The 13,551-nt window shown below is 45.5% G+C and overlaps 1 protein-coding gene across 4 annotated transcripts in view; it reads right to left on the bottom strand.

The window, feature by feature from the left end:
• FAT3 (FAT atypical cadherin 3) overlaps window positions 1-13,551 on the bottom strand; it is a 667,149-nt gene that overhangs the window by 18,194 nt on the left and 635,404 nt on the right. For all 4 annotated transcript variants that reach the window (XM_019450067.2, XM_019450069.2, XM_019450068.2 and 1 more), the window contains one exon: window positions 11,750-12,218. In XM_019450067.2, coding sequence (XP_019305612.2) covers window positions 11,750-12,218 — 469 coding nt within the window. The remainder of the gene's footprint in view (window positions 1-11,749; window positions 12,219-13,551) is intronic.

Below are 13,551 nucleotides of genomic sequence, written 5' to 3'. Positions count from 1 at the left end.
ATTTTCTACCTTGTCCGGCAATCTTTCCTTATCAGCTCAGATTGCAGAGGGGAGTGGTAGGAAACCAGAAATCTGATGGGAAGCTCTGAGCACATGAATGGGGTTTGTCAACTGTGATACTACATTAGTACCGTTGGTTTTGGAAATTTCGCCAGTAATGACCCTTATCACCTGCTCAGAGGGAGAGTGAAGGCCTGGTTTCTCACATTCAGGGGACTGGGTGGTGGTAGAGGAGGGCTGATTGTGGGTCTCAGCATCCAATGAACACATCAGATTTACTTTTACCTCCCTGTCCCCCAAGTGCTGGCTGCTCGGCGTCTTCTCACCCCTGCATTTCACCATCACCTGTGGGCTCTGCCAGGATGTGGGGAGAGTGGTTTTGTGGCCATGCAGAGAGATTGGGAATCTGGGGCTCTGACTGCCTCTTAAACTCACTTTTCAACAATTCTTATTTTAAGCCCTTCTCCCTATCCCTTCCCCTTTTAGAAGTGGCTAATGCCTCCAATTCCTGAGCCTTTTGGGGATTCAGTTCCCAGATCCCCTTTTATTGGTCAGCATTTCAGCTTCTCAGAACTTCATTTCCTAGGGGTCCTGGGTGCTCAGTCAATTAAGAGGCCGACTCTTGATTTCGGCTCAGGTCATGATCTCACAGTTTCTGAGTTCTAGCCCCGCATCAGGCTCTGTGCTCACAGCGCAGAGCCTGCTTCAGATGCTCTGTCTCCCTCTCTCTGCCCCTCCCCTACTCACACACATGCCCTCTCTCTCAAAAATAAATAAATGCTGAAAAAAAGAAAACAAAGCTTCACTTCCCTCTTCCTTACCACCTCTCTGTTTGCCTCTCACCCTCAAAGCTTGTGTTGGTGTTGTCTCCTTCTCAGGTCCCCTCCCTCCTCCAGCTTATGGCTTATTAAAATGCCTTTACACAGGGGCTTCTGGGTGGCTCAGTTGGTTAAGTGTCCGACTTCGGCTCAGGTCCCTACGTCACAGTTTGTGAGTTTGAGCCCCATGTCAGGCTCTGTGCTGACAGCTCAGAGCCTGGAACCTGCTTCGGATTCTGTTTCCCTCTCTCTCTGTCCCTCCCCCACTCATGCTCTGTCTCTCTCTCAAAATAAATAAACAGTAAATAAAAAAATGTCTTTACTCATGCGGTAGTGGTGTTGTGACAGCAAGCTGCCACCATTACTGGGAAGTAATCAATAAGGCTTTCCTCATTGCTAAGATCTTTTGTAAATGCTGTAAATAACCATTCTCACTCTTATTTGAAGGGTTCTTGGGCTCGTCTCTGCTCCCCAGTGACTGATGTTAGGATGTTATAGATTGATTTCTCTTTTTTTAAGTTTATTTATTTATTTTAGTAATCTCTACACCCAACGTGGGCTTGAACTCATGACCCCGGAGATCAAGAGTCACATGCTCTTCCTACTGAGCCAGCCAGATGCCCCGATAGATTGATTTCTATTGGTTTAAGACAGTCAAACATCGATAGATTGAAAGAGTGTATGTGCTCATTTATGTTTACTCAACCCACACTACAGAGAAGTCTCATGTACAGCAGAACATTAGGATTGTGTGGGTGTTCGCAGGTTCAGAGAAAGAAAGACTCATCTTCAGGAGGCAGGTGCAGGAGGCAAGAGAGAAATCTTTCCATTCACAAGAGGAGGACTGAGTAGTCTCACCAAGAAACACAAAGGACCAGAGATGGAGGCTCAGAGAGACACAAATACTCTTGAATGCTATACCAATGAAACATCAGGGAATGACCTCTTAAGGAAAGACCACTATTGTGTCCAAAGGCAGCCGGCCTGATGTCTGTGGACAGGATGTAGTAGTCTGAGGTATGATTGTGCTACATTATGCTGACTTAGAAGCTGTTTTCTTTCCAATTTGGGAAGCCGCTCACCATAATGGAATTGAATAGGCTTGATGAAAGCGGTGAGAACTGGGAAAAATGCTTCTTTGTGTCACCTGGCTAGTCCTTGGCCAGAACAGCATGCTGCTTAGAGGTAGAGGCACTTGTGAGGCTGAGTTAGATTCCTTCCTTGACTAAAGGGAGGGGCGACACAACCACAGGATAGGACTCGAAAGCACATCGATGATGAGGTGGGAGGGAAGCCAGGAAGGGGAATCTAAGGCAAGGTAGGTCAGTGCAGGTAAAACTCCTCCCTCTCCAGCTTCTATTTGGCAAGCTCCTGACAATTTCCCAAATAAAGCCATAGCAGAGGCAGTTGGCGGGCGGCAGGGGAGGCACAAAGAGGGAGTGTCTGGGAATAAGGGACATTTGAATTACTATCATGGAAACTGGATTCTAAGGTCATGGGTTTGATTTCTTTGATTTGATGTCTCAGTGCCTTGGAAAATCAGAATTTAAAATGAGGCAATACCTCTAGTGCACTATTTTACTCCCCCACATTTCCTTCTGCATTTTGTCATTTTCATTATCTTTTGTGGGATATCTAGTGCTACTGGATGCAGCCGCCAGCCTGACTGATTAACCTATTCACTGACTGAGTGCCTAAGCCATAGGCAGTGGTGTGCCGGAGCCAGCTCAAAGGGATGTGAGAACAGACCGTAAAATATTCGGGAATTTGGCAGGCCACTCATTAAACCACTGGTAGCCTGACATCAGCCGTGGTGGGAGTATTTACATCACAGAAATCAACAGACACTGCAAATCAGGGCTTTTATTTTTAGAGAGCTGATTACCGGCACACCCTGGAATAAGGACCGTGGCAGTCCCTGAGGAGACACAGACAGAACTACACCATCTATAAACAGAGACAAGTACAAAACTACCTTGCGAGTAGGCACAGGGTGTGAGGGGAGCACAGAGTGGGGACACTGGATCTAGGCTGGAGGAAACCATGCCCGACTGAGGAGCTCTGTGTGACATCTGAGAAAACTTGCTATCCATTTGGAAGAAGAGGATGAAGATGATGATGGCGGCAGCTAACACTCGTGTGAACCTCTGTGCCAGGGACAGTTCTAGGCACTCTCTGTGTATTAACGCATACGTTCTGAAAACGAGCTTACGTCAAAGGTGCGATTGTTATTTCTGTTTTCTAGATGAGGAAACTGGGCTTCAGAGAAGCTGATTAGATGAGGAAACTAGGGTTCAAAGAAGCTGACGGCTTATTCGCGGTCGCGATGCCACTACGGATCTGGCTCCACACCTAAGCTGTCCAGTATCGTCCTGAATTGCATTTTTAACAATTGTGCTTCATGACACACTCTCTCTGGATCTTCTGTTTATCAAAAGCAGAGGGAAGCTGTCTAGTACCTGCTCTCACGATCTCAAACCCCCGGGGCAAAGGAGGTAGAGAACGTTTGGAAAAATATTGCTTTTACAACTTTAAATTTGCAGCTTTTATGTTAACACAATGAGAGGGAAGAGCAATTGGACTTTATTTTAAGGTGGTCAGATTTTTGTTTTAATGAAAGACGAATGAGGGGTGTCTGGCTGGCTCAGTTGGTTCAGCATCCAACTCTTGATTTCGGCTCAGGTCGTGATCTCACAGTTCATGGGATTGAGCCCCGTGTGGGGCTCTATGTCAACAGCCCAGAGTCTGCCTGGGAATCTCTTTCTCTCCCTCTCTCTCTGCCCCTCCCCCTGCTTCCACTCTCTCTCAAAATAAATAAACATTTAAAAAAAAATAAAGAGTGATATCTATTGTTAGACAACAAAAGAGGCTTGTTGATCAAATGTAACCTGTTATCACAAGGTTTTATTTCTCATCTCATTATCCAGTCTAGGCCCTATTATTAATAATTTTATAATATCAATAACCCTACCATAGTGATACGATAGTGGTTTAAAATCACTCTCAGTCACTTTATGAAGGGCCACAATAACCCTATGAAGGAAAAATAAGCAGCACCATTAACATTTCAACACCATGAGGGTGCTGGAGAGGTTAGTGGCTTGTTCAAGTACATATAGCTGGTAAGTGATAGAGTTTTAGCTTAAGTCCAGGCTTTCAGATCCTCAAATACATCTGTAAGACGGTATTGGCACTGAAGCTTGACAGTGAGCAGGAACTTATCACTTGCTAGGAATGAGGAGGGGCTTGGGGTTAGTCCCCACAACTCGCCAGGCAGCTAAGGAGATACGGATGATGGACAACATCAGACCCCCCTCTGGGAGCCAAATAATCATTAAATAGTAAAATAGTGTCATAATAAAGTTACTGCTCTTCCCAAGATTACCGTCTGTTGGTATAAAACACAAATCAAGGAAACAGATTTTCAAGAGATAGCCAGGCATTCTCTGACCACAAATGATATTGTAACACTTTGTAGATGTAAAAGAAAAATAAAATGCAGTGGATAACATCCCAGTGTTATTAAAAAGAGTACTTTTTCTTTTCTGGGTCGGGGGAGAATTGTCACATAAGGAAATCATTAGCAAGAACGATAGCTTATTATGCACTAGGAAAAATGCTAAGGACAGTCAATGCATTATGTCATTTAATTCTTGATAATAACCCTACCCTGTAAGTACTATTATTACAGTTATTTTATAAATGAGGGAACTAAGATGGTTTACTCAAAGTTACATAGTCAATAATTGGCAGGCACCACTTAAAACCAGTTCCCAGATTTAAAAAAAAGACAATCATATTCTCAGCATCGAGATGCATGTTAAAAAGAAAAAAAGATAATGTGATCGCTTCTCTCCCCCCAATCCTGGCAAAAGGAGAAGTGTATTTTTAAGCTTTGCCTCAAAGCTGTGCTCTTGTTTACGATCCTTCTAGCTATAGCAGATGCAGATGGCTTTGAAATGTGCACCCTGACAAACTTAACATGCCCCCTCCTTCCCTTGCGCAAAGAACACTGCAAAACCTATTAAATGCAAAAAATAGAAACGGTTTAAGCAATTATAGAGTAAATTTGGGCTGTGTAGGCAAATAATCAAGATCATTTCTATCTCACTCCTTCGACTTAGTAGTCATTTTCCAACCTGATTCATCCAGGTAATGGCCTCAACCTTCAGCCCTCCTCTCCAGTGTTGGTGACACGATTCTGATCGGGTTTGGCTGCCTCGATAAGGAAACATCTGCCTGGTGCACAAAGGTGGAAGTAATGACAAACGTGAACTGGCCTTTGGGATCTGAAGTCGGCATCAACCACTATGCTTGCTGGATTACGGATTTCATTTAGAAACTCCAAGAGCTCCCATGATCTGGGGAGGCAGCTGTGAGGTGGCAGTGAGGCCCTGCGTCCTTTTAAGTTCTGGCTGTTACCCACCAGCGGGGTATGATCACAGCTGAGCCGCCTGGCCTCCAGGAACCTCCCTATTTTTGTCTGATAATTGAACCTCACTAATCCCCACTTCATAGAGGATGATAAGGCTTTTGGATTCATCAACCACAATGTAGCACACAAACATTAGGTGCTTCATTGTTGTAATTATTGTAATTACTCTGGATTCTGAAATCAGCTTCATTTCTGTGTCACCCATCCACCAAACAACTGAAAGCCATGGGAATGTCTTACTCTGACTTTTAGGCTGAATACTGGGAAGTCCTGAAACTTCTAGTCTGTGTGAATCTCAAGAAGTATTGAGAAGACTGGTGGACGCATTACCACATGAGATGCTAATCATAAGCAGGGTGAGCCCTGTTGTAGATCATGGCCTCTGTCGGGACTTTGCCATCTCAACTTCTAGTTACCTGACTTTTCTCTTTCTCTTCTACATAATGACCTTTGAAGGGAGACCTGTAACTTTTCCTGGGAAAGCTTGCTCACATCTCATACACTGTATATTGGGCTGAGCCTCTAACATTTTCTTTGAGGATCTGGAAACATGCAGTGTGTTAACAACATTAGGCACCCAGTAAATTCTCACCTTCCAGCATGTTCTTTTGTGTTTGCCCATAACCTGACTGTTTCAGGGTTTTGATGGTATTTTTTTCCTTTTTATCAGTATCTACATTATTAATGTTGTTACTGTAAGGTTTTTTCCAAAGTACCAAAAAAAGGTACCTCAGTATTTAGAAGACAGTCACCCAGAAAAAAAATTTTTTTCCCCATCAGCTGCAAAGCTCAGTCAAATTATGCCCACAATAGGGGTGCCTGGCTGGCTCAGTTGCCAGAGCATGTGACTCTTGCTCTCAAGGTTGTGAGTTTGAGCCTCACATTGGGTGCAGAAATTACTTAAAAATAAAATCTTTAGAAAAGATTTATCCAGTCTATTTACTGGGAGTCTGGCTTCTCCCTTGTCTGTCCCGCTCTGCTCAGTGGGCCAGTGGGTTGAGCACATCCAGGAACCCTGTTCAATTCCCTTAAGCCAGCTGTGTGGCCACACAAGTGGAATCCATTGGTCACAGAGACCAATGGGACCCCAGAATTTACTTAAGGTTTGAAGGCCTGAGTTTATCTAGACCCTTACAAGTTCAGGACACAAAACACTCAGTAAGACACCACCCAAAAGATCTTGGGCAGCTTTACTGCTGAAAACACTTCTATGGCCAACTCTTGGCAACATCCAAGAACTTGTCGCTTGCAACTTTTTTAGAGGGAGTAGATAGACACTATCACTTTTCTCTTCAAAGGGGAGTACAGGGTAACATCAAACTCCTTCAATCTTTACACTAAAACAATGATAACAAATGCAGGCTGTGTACCTGACATTCGATTCCTAAACATCCAATGTCTGCTTAACTCTTCTGGAATTCACTAACTCACATTCCTGCAAATACAGAGTTATTGGGATTCCCAAATGTCAGTCGTTCTCAAACTCAGATGTGCATAGAAGTACCTTGGAGTCTTGTTAAACACAGAGATGTCTGAATTCTACCCTTGCAGATTCTGAGATTCTGATTTGTAGATTTGTGTGTGTGTGTGTGTGTGTTTGTGTGTGTGTGTGTGTGTGTGTGTGTGTGTGTTTTCCCCCCAAAACTTTCACTGAGAAACTTTTCCTGGTAGTAAGTTTAGGAACTTGTGAATATGATTCAGTGATCTAGCAGAAGGCTCCTCTGACATGGGCAACAAATGATGGAGGCAAGTACAGAAATTCTCCTTTTCCCTTAACAATCAAGAGACTCTTCTATAACAAGGTTTCATTTTAATAAGGTCCTTAGGTGATACAGATGCATCTCAGGGTTTGAGGACGACTATATATGATACGTGCAAACAAAAAAGAGCAGTTCAGAGACAGAGAAAGATATCAGTACATCACCTAGAGATCTTGTTAAAATACAGATTTTGATTCAGTGGGTTTGGGCTGGGATCAGAGACACTACACTTCTAACATCTGTAGTGATGCCAATGTTGCTGGTTCTTGGAACACATTTTAAGTAACAAAGGTTAAGAGCACAGGCTGGCGGGGGGCGGGGAGGGGTGGTTCCATAAACCTGGGTCAAATCTTGGCTTCCTCACTTTACTGTGTGATGCTGGGCTAGGTACTTAACTTCTCTGGCCTGTGTTTTTGTAAAATGGGGATAAGAGGAGGGAAGACCAGTACCGATCCCAGAGCACTGTGAGAATTGTCACAGTGCATGAGCACTTACAAGGTCGGCAAGTACCAAGACATAGCAAGAGTCTATTAAATGGTAACTCTTACCATTTAAAATTTTACCAACTTCTTACTTTAAGAGTTAGGGTTCTAAGCTCATGCAAAACAGACAGAATGATTCTTCCTGGCCTGGTGACTGCCTGGCTAGCTGCATTGCTTTGCCAAATTATAGCTTAGCTTCAAATAGGTTTTTCCAGGAAGGGGCTTGAGTTGAACAGGATAAGGCATGGAGGACTGAGGACTCCTCATCCAGACTGTGGGTCCTCAGTGGGTTGCTCCCTACCCACTGGGTCTGGAAATGCAGGGGTCAGAGAGGGACGAGGCCACTTCTTCTCCACAGCGGTTGCTATTTCCAGTTCATGTTTATGAAATACATATAATTTTAAGGCTTTAACAAGAGAAAGCCTTCCCTCTGTGGTTGATTTACAGAGTCATATTTACACTCTTATTACAAGTTAGTGTTCTGGGCTCGAAGTGCCCTGTGGTTCCCATGGCTTGCTCTTGGGACAGCTAGAGTTATAACACTGGTCAAAGCCACCGACCATGTCATTCCAAGCTAGCAGACGCGGCTCCCTTGCCACTTCATACCGAGGGTTTGGTTGGGTTTGGGGGTGGTTAGCACAGAATCCTGCCTCTCTGAAAGAAAATGCCTCTTGCTGTGGGTTGTCTGCTTTAAAAACTCTAAAGGCTTGGGCATGCCTGGGTGGCTCAGTTAAGCGTCTGACTCTTGATTTTGGCTCAGGTCATGGTCTCACGCTTTGTGAGATTGAGCCGCACGTCAGATTCTGCACTGACAGCATGGAGCCTGCTTGGGATTCTCTCTCTCTCCCTGTCTCTGCCCCTGCCTTGCTCAGGTGCACGTTCTCTCTCTCTCTCTCTCTCTTAAATAAATAAATAAACTTAAAAAAAAAAAAACCAACAACCTCGGAAGGCTCTGGAACAATGTGCTAGAGGAGTCACAGTGGAAGAACGAAGTCTGTCACCAGGAGAGCCAATGACCAATACTCCAGCACTCTTCAATAGTCAAGAGGATGATTATATAAACTATGCATTCCGGAGTTTAAGAGCAACATAGACTACGGGCTTCAAACAGCAGCAAGACTTCCAGTCAAGTAAATGTGTCATCAGCATTTGCACAGAGGCATACCTGAAGCACCTCACTCTACTTTCTGTAACCCTATTTCCCTCTTTGAATACTGCATGCATCTTAGCCTTTGATCTGGGGAAGCAAGATTCTCTCTGTGATTAGATACCCCTGCAGCCAGAGAGAATTCTTCAAGGGATGAATATTCTTTCATTAATGACTCAAGTCTTATTCTTTTTATATCATCACTCACAACTGGGATGATTATTCCCCCTCCCCCCCCCCTTTTTTTAAATAACCTTATAATTAGCTGCAGACTCACAGATGAGTTAAAGGCCAAATTACTGGTTGTTTCTTTTCTTGCTTTTATCCCCCCTTACTATTTGGCACCAATTTCAGGAATTTGCAGAGGATACGAGAACCTAGACAAAAATTCCTCTGATATGAACAGATAATGGTGGCAAGAAAATGGATTCCCTCTCCTCTTTTCTTAGAAGCCAGGGTCTCAATCCTAATAGCCAGGAAGCGGGTAAATACCTCCTCACACATCAGAGGTGGAATTCTGTGCCTTTGATTCCCCAGGGAAGCAACAAAAACCCACTTCCTGGATTTCCCGGTGAATGGTGAGAAGTTTGTTGGCCCTAGGTTCGGTACTGCTGTGCATGAGACCCCCCGGATGGCTACATTTGGACCATGCCCTGGCAGTTGCTGAGGTAAGAGCCACTGGGCCTCCACAACTCCACGGGTATAGTAAGCTTGAGAGAAGAGGTGCCTAGATGAGGAGATGAAGAAAGATACTTTCTCTGTTTTAGAAAAACGTGAGCTTCCATGTTCAAAGGAGACTTGCACTGCTGAACGGCTCTGTCACCTTGGAAGAAAGAGCACCTGTCGTGGAATCGCAATCTCAACCCCAGTCATGGGCCAAGTGGGGAGCAGGGGACAAAGAGGAGTATGAGAGAGAATGTAACCTGTAGGCCAGGTTGGGCTTCTGGGGAGAGGAAAGCAAGTTCTTTAGGCCATGTGAAAAGTATACAGCAGGTGGGTCCTCAGTGCTGAAATCTGGTTAAACTAAAAGAGATTAAAAACTAGAAGAGGGGTTTCTGGGTGGCTCAGTCAGTTGAACATCAGACTCCAGCTCAGGTCATGATCTCGTGGGTTCCCGTTGGGCTTGTGGCTGTCAGCCTGTCAGCAAGGAGCCCACTTCAGATCCTCTGTTCCCCTCTCTCGGCCCCTCCCCCATGTGCTCTCTCTCTCTCTCTCTCTCAAAAATAAGTAAACATTTAAAAAAAAAGTAGAGGAAATCTGTGCTGGTATGAGTCACACTCACTTAATTAACATACCTGCACAGAATATTTAGCTCACCGATTTGAGGCAATTAAAATGCACGCTGAAGAGCAAGATTCCTTAGTCTTTTTCCTTAATACAGTGATTATTATTATTTTAAAGATAACCTATCGTGGAAGCCCATAGCTTTGCCAGCAAAAACAATGTCCTGCCATCGTTAAAAGTATGTTACAATTTGTGGCTATGTACCCAGCATTTGACATGGAGTGGTGTTCTATTTCAACCCAATTTAATTATATGCTCCTTTTATATATCGTGGATGGCTCATACTAGCAGAATTGTTTTGCCTGGTGAAAAACTGGCCATGACTTGTCATAATGGGCTGGTTTATAGAACCACTGAAGTATAGTTACTGCCCATCATTCGGGAATTATGGCACCATAACAACCCTTTATTTACATATACTGCTGAGACAGTAAAAACAGCAAATAGATTTCTTAAATCGAGACGGCAGAAATTTCCCCCCAGGGCACTTGGCCCTCATTGTGGCAGTAACATATGCAAGTCTAAATAACTTTGGTGTCTGTATTTCGGCAGTGCATCATTTCATGGACAGTTTATAACATTCTAATAATAAAATGGACTCTAAATTTGGAGTTGGGCTTCACGAACGTTAGATGGTAATGCACACAGCAGAATCTCTAAGTGATTTGTGAGGAAGGTTTAAATTTGCTAATCACACTACTGCTGAGAGACTCTGCAAAGGAGCTGAAGTGTGATCGGTGGCTGGGCTATTGGAAGGCGAGCCTTCGACTCGCCGAGTGCCTGACCTAGTTTATGTTAGCACAGAGACCACATCTGGGGAAGTCAGGGACGCTTTCATTTTCAGACTCCCAGACCTGGAGAAACATTAGAAATGTTAGAAACATTCAGTACCCTTCCCCCGCCTTCTTGACCTACCCTGTTCTTTCTTTTCCGTGATATATGTTTTTGGGGAAAAATTATTGGGGTAAATCATCATGGCGTCACTGACTGTTTTTCTGCCCTGAGAGTTCATGTAAAGTGCCCTTTCTTTATTCCTTTCTACCCCTTTATAGAAGTGCCACTAGATTTATTTTTAACACACATTTTTAATTTATTTAAAAAATATATTTTTTAAGTTTATTTTGAGAGAGAGACAGCACGAGTGGGGAAGGGGCAGAGAGCGAGAGAGAGAGGAGACGAGAATCCCAAGCTGGTTCTGTGCTGTCAGCGCAGAGCCCCATGTGGGTCTCGAACCCACGAAACCGTGAGATCATGACCTGAAACGAAACCAAGAGCCAGATGCTTAACCGACTGAGCCACCCAGGTGCCCCTCAATACACATATTTTAAAGACATGCTCCAAAACATCGCCACTGTATTTCCATTTCTGGAGTGGTGGGTTCCACTCTTCCCTCCCTTTGGTTTCTAGTGAAGTCGTATGTCTGAGCGACAAAGGATTGTGTGGGGATGTCAGTGACTCAGACTGCAGCCAGTCATTCTCCAGTGACACACAGCTGGTTCCAGGGGGCAAAAACTTAAAAGGGGGTCCTAGTCCTCCCCAGGCCTGGAAGAGTGTGGAGGGTCCAGGGGAGGGGGCAGCCGTGATAGCATCTCTGGACTCCTGAGGTCACCGCCCGGTGTCTGTGGGTTGCTGCAAAAGCGTTAAACCGCACGCTCCTATAATTGCCAAGCTCCCGGACCTTCCGAAAGAGGAGTAGGAAGGTTGGCCAGCATCTTGGGTGAATACTGTCACTGAGGAGTAGGTTATGCCTGTCAAAGGGAGTCCCTCCCGGGTCGTCCAGCCCCTCTGCCCGCCCGGCAGGTGCCTGGGTGCAGTGCACTCACCCCCGGAGGGCAGGCCGGTACAGGTGCCCCCGTGCTGGCACGGGCTGCGCTCGCAGGCGTCGGGGTAGAGCACGCAGCCCAGCTTTAGCTCCGTCAGGCCCACCACCTCCGCAAAGCTGCTGCGCTTGTTGTGCAGCGGCAGCTCGTTGTTGTTCAGCACCACCGAGTCCAGGCAGCCCTGGAAACCGCTCAGCACCTGCGTGACCCGCGTGTCGGTCAGGCTGCGGATGTTATCCGCCTGCACCAGCGCCCCGAAGTAGATGGTGCTCTCGGTGCTCAGCGTCTGGAAGTAGAGGGGCGCCCTACGCCGCTCCACGTAGCTGTCGTCCAGGGACAGGCTCGTGAAGTTGCGGTTGAGCTCCAGGAAGACCGAGTGCCAGCTCCCATCGTTGACGGCGCGGCCCGAGATGCCCAAGATTCCCGGGCCATTGCCACAGTCCAGCTGGAACCACAGCTTGCCGTCCACGATCTGCGTGGGGAACGAGCACGGGAGCGCTTTTTAGTATGCATCTGGCAATACATTCCCGCACACCCTGTTCCCAGGAAGGCTCTAGGATGGACAGTGCTTTTGATCCAGTCATAAATCTAGTACGGTCTGATCTCTACCCATTATATGCCATGCAAATGCATGCCTGAAATGTCACAAATCTTGCAACTAGTAACATGAGCACAGCTGCACAAATCCACAATTATATTTCAGACTGTTCATATTCTTTGGACCTCTGCCCTTCGGAATCTCACAGCAATATCTTGTTGAGGGGTCTGTTTATTCCCTGCACCCTTCTTAGTTATTACCACCACAGGAATGATTTCTGTAAACTCTATATTTATTTACAGATGTTTATTGAACATCTGCTAGGCAGTATTCTAAGCGCTCTGGAGACCACCATGAGCAGAAAGAGTTACTACCTCTGACCTCTTGGGGCTTATGTTTTAGGGGGCAGATTGCCATAAATCAAATAAGCATAGAAATATGTATATATTCCACAAGTAAGTCTGAGTGTGCTATAGGAGAGAGGAAGAGGCCAGGTAGAAATTAAAGATCTACTTCCCAGCTCCATCCATAATTAAGATTTTAAAACCCTTCTATATTAAATACTAGCATACTCTTTTTTTTAAACATTTTTTATTGTTTATTTATTACTGAGAGAGAGAGAGAGAGAGAGAGAGAGAGCGGGGAAGGGGCAGAGAGAGAGGGAGACACAGAATCTGAAGCAGGGTCTAGGCTCCAAGCTGTCAGCACAAAGCCCGACGTGGGGCTCGAACTCACAGGCTGTGAGATCGTGAGCTGAGCTGAAGTCAGACACTCAACCGACTGAGCCACCCAGGAGCCCCTACACACTTGCCTGTTCTTAAAACAGTTCTTTAGGACTGCTGCTCATCATTTAAGTTAAGATTACCTCACAAAGTGCTCAGGGTTTGGCCATTTGCTTAGAATATAGCTACATGTGTTCAATGACATCTGGCTTCCACAAGGATTTTCTGGTTAACTGTTCCCAGCCCCTGGTCTAGGGTCAGCTACAACAGAGACCTGCCTGCTTCTTTGATTGCACTGGTGCAGGGAGGGCATCCAAGTCGGTTCCGGGAGGCCAACTAACTGGAAGGGGACATCAAAGTCAGGGAGGAAGTGTGGGTTATTGAACATGGTGGCTGGTGAAGAGCCGTTGGCCAGGGACTGGTCCTCCATGGAGACCCAGGTTCCACTGTTGCTGAGGACACAGGCCAGTCTGTGAACCCCGTCGTCCACCCTCATCTGCATTTCTCAGAAATGCAAGGTGGCTTGAGGATCCAGGGAATGATGC

The sequence above is a fragment of the Panthera pardus genome, unplaced genomic scaffold (genome assembly GCF_024362965.1).
Source record: "Panthera pardus isolate Hobbes unplaced genomic scaffold, ASM2436296v1 HiC_scaffold_12, whole genome shotgun sequence".
Lineage (NCBI taxonomy): Eukaryota > Metazoa > Chordata > Mammalia > Carnivora > Felidae > Panthera > Panthera pardus.
The sequence above is the reverse complement of the archived record's forward strand: the minus strand, read 5'-3'. Positions and strand labels throughout refer to the sequence as shown.